Raw genomic sequence first — 2,500 nt, forward strand, 5'->3', positions numbered from 1 at the left:
GTGATTATTTTTTATTTAAACTTTTTAAAATCTTTTGAAATAATAATATAATAATATATATAATATATATATATATATATATATATATATATATATATATATATATATATATATATATATATATATATATATATATATATAATACTTTTTTGGGGTGAAACATGTTTATGTTAAGCAAATTGATTTGTATTTGGCAACGGACCCGATCTAAAATGTTGTTTGTTCGTTTTTCCCAGGGACCCCCATGAGAGAAGATTTGTCAACATTTTGTCTGTGCCATGATTTCATTTTAGAAATAGCAGATCTACAAGCTGTCAGTGTTGTGGAGGTTCAAACATCACACATGGAGATGAGGAAAAAGGTATGATTTGTACAAGAGTACTTTCATAGTAACAATACACACGCAGGCACCAGGAAAATACACGTAAATACATTAAATTAATACACTATACACACACCAAACAAAACAACCCCCCAAAAAACATCACCATTAAAACTTCATATTAAATTGCCCCCATAGACTAAAACCAGAGTGAAATTCAAAGAGTACATTTTTCATAGTTTTCATACAGTTTTCATAGTTTCAGCATTCCCTAGAGTTTGCATTCCCTAGAAGTTTCCATAGGTAGTGGAGGGCAGCAATTCCGGAGTCCGGAGTTGGTGTTGGCTTGTCCGCACTCTCGCATTATTACACATATAAATAATGTTCAAGTAGGTATAATCTTTATCTCATTCCATATTGGCATTTCCTATAATTGCATTATATTTTATTATGTTTCAAAATGTTCATATCATATCCAGTACTATTGCTACTAGGCCGATGCCCGTTGGAACTGATGATTTGTTCCATAGCATTGCCGTGGTCTTTTTCCTTCTCAAATCTTTGTCATCCAGTTGTACCAGAGAGCATCTTGTTTTTGGATTTTTACTCTTTGCCAAAAAGACGCACTCCTTTTTCTCATTTTGTCTATCACAGGCAGCACTTAAAGGCCAGTCTTTGACGTCAGTAACATCACCTGTTTGATCCACATGTTGTCTCTGAGTCTCTGTGAATAGAGGTAGAAAATGACATTGTCTTAAACCGCCGTTTAAATGGACAGTGTGAACGAATAAATAACTTAAAATAACTTTCCTCTTCTGCCCCGGATTTGAACCCTGTTTCCTGTGCAAGTGCTGAATTCTTTACCATTAAGCTAATAGAGCCTGCCTGCTTACCCAGGGGATACATTTAATTGAATTGAATCTTGACCTTCAGGTCAAAAGTTGTGTCAGATCATGTGTCTAGGTGAGACATGACCTTTGACACGATCTAAATGTCTCAATAGAAGAGCAGGGAGACAAAATACAACCACCCCGATTATATAAGTTTATTGTATTAACATACTCTACCACACAGATTATATAAGTTTATTGTATTAACATACTCTACCACACAGATTATATAAGTTATATTGTATTAACATACTCTACCATACAGATTGTATAAATTAGATTGTATTAACATACTCTTTGTACAAGATATATTGTATTAACATACTCTACCATACAGATTGGACAAAATTAAAATGTATTCATAAAAGAAAGTTACATAGTGCCGCTTTAAATGAAACAATTCTATTAGTTATATTTAATTTAATGTATTAACCAGAGTAAAATGACACATGCAGTGCAGCACCTGATTGCTGCTAAGACATGTAAGAACATGGATGGAGTATACTTACATACAACTTGAGCCTCATTCACATCTAAAGAGAGAAAGGTTGCAGGTATACATATTACACATAATGTTAAACTCTTATAATGTACATTTCTGGTGTTAATAAATGTTGGATCAATATAATCCTGTTTACCTGAAACTATTGGATTACATTACCATCTGTGCTTTCTGTATTACTCGTGCAATTACACAGTCAAAAGGTACATGCGTGTGGACACACACACACACAGACACACACACACACACACACACACACACACACACACACACACACACACACACACACACACACACACACACACACAGACACACACACACACACACACACACACACACACACACACACACACACACACACACACACACACACACACACACACACACACGTACGTACACACACAAACACACGCACGCACGCACACACACTTACCTCTTTTATATGGGGAGGAGGCTGTTGAGATGTGAGACAGTGATTGGTCAGTGATCACACCATCATTACGATTCACATCGTTATCATTATAGATATATAAATGACAGTGGTGTAAAGTAACTAAGTACATTTACTCAAGTACTGTACTTGTACAGTACAATTTTGAGGTACGTTTACTTTACCGGAGCATTTCCAATTGTCTATACTTCTACTTTTACTCCACTACATCTCCGAGGCAAATATTGTACTTTTACTCCACTACAATTATTTGAAAACTTTAGTTACTAGTTACTTTGCAGAAATAAATGACTACATTATATATATATTATATTAACCGCTTTAACCCTATTTTA

At 34.5% G+C, this 2,500-nt stretch overlaps 1 protein-coding gene across 3 annotated transcripts in view; it reads right to left on the bottom strand.

The window, feature by feature from the left end:
• Positions 1 to 157: 157 nt before the first annotated feature.
• Positions 158 to 2,500, bottom strand: part of LOC311057686 (butyrophilin subfamily 3 member A3-like) — a 10,523-nt gene continuing 8,180 nt past the window's right edge. For 2 of the 3 annotated variants that reach the window (XM_084074715.1, XM_084074713.1), the window contains exons 5-7: positions 2,148 to 2,168; positions 1,722 to 1,745; positions 158 to 1,046 (exon numbers count right to left, since the gene is read on the bottom strand). In XM_084074715.1, coding sequence (XP_083930841.1) covers positions 2,153 to 2,168 — 16 coding nt within the window. In that variant the 3' untranslated portion in view covers positions 158 to 1,046; positions 1,722 to 1,745; positions 2,148 to 2,152. The remainder of the gene's footprint in view (positions 1,047 to 1,721; positions 1,746 to 2,147; positions 2,169 to 2,500) is intronic. The other variant, XM_084074714.1, reaches the window with a different exon arrangement.

This window comes from Gymnoscopelus microlampas (genome assembly GCF_963454915.1).
Source record: "Gymnoscopelus microlampas genome assembly, chromosome: 12".
Taxonomy (NCBI): domain Eukaryota; kingdom Metazoa; phylum Chordata; class Actinopteri; order Myctophiformes; family Myctophidae; genus Gymnoscopelus; species Gymnoscopelus microlampas.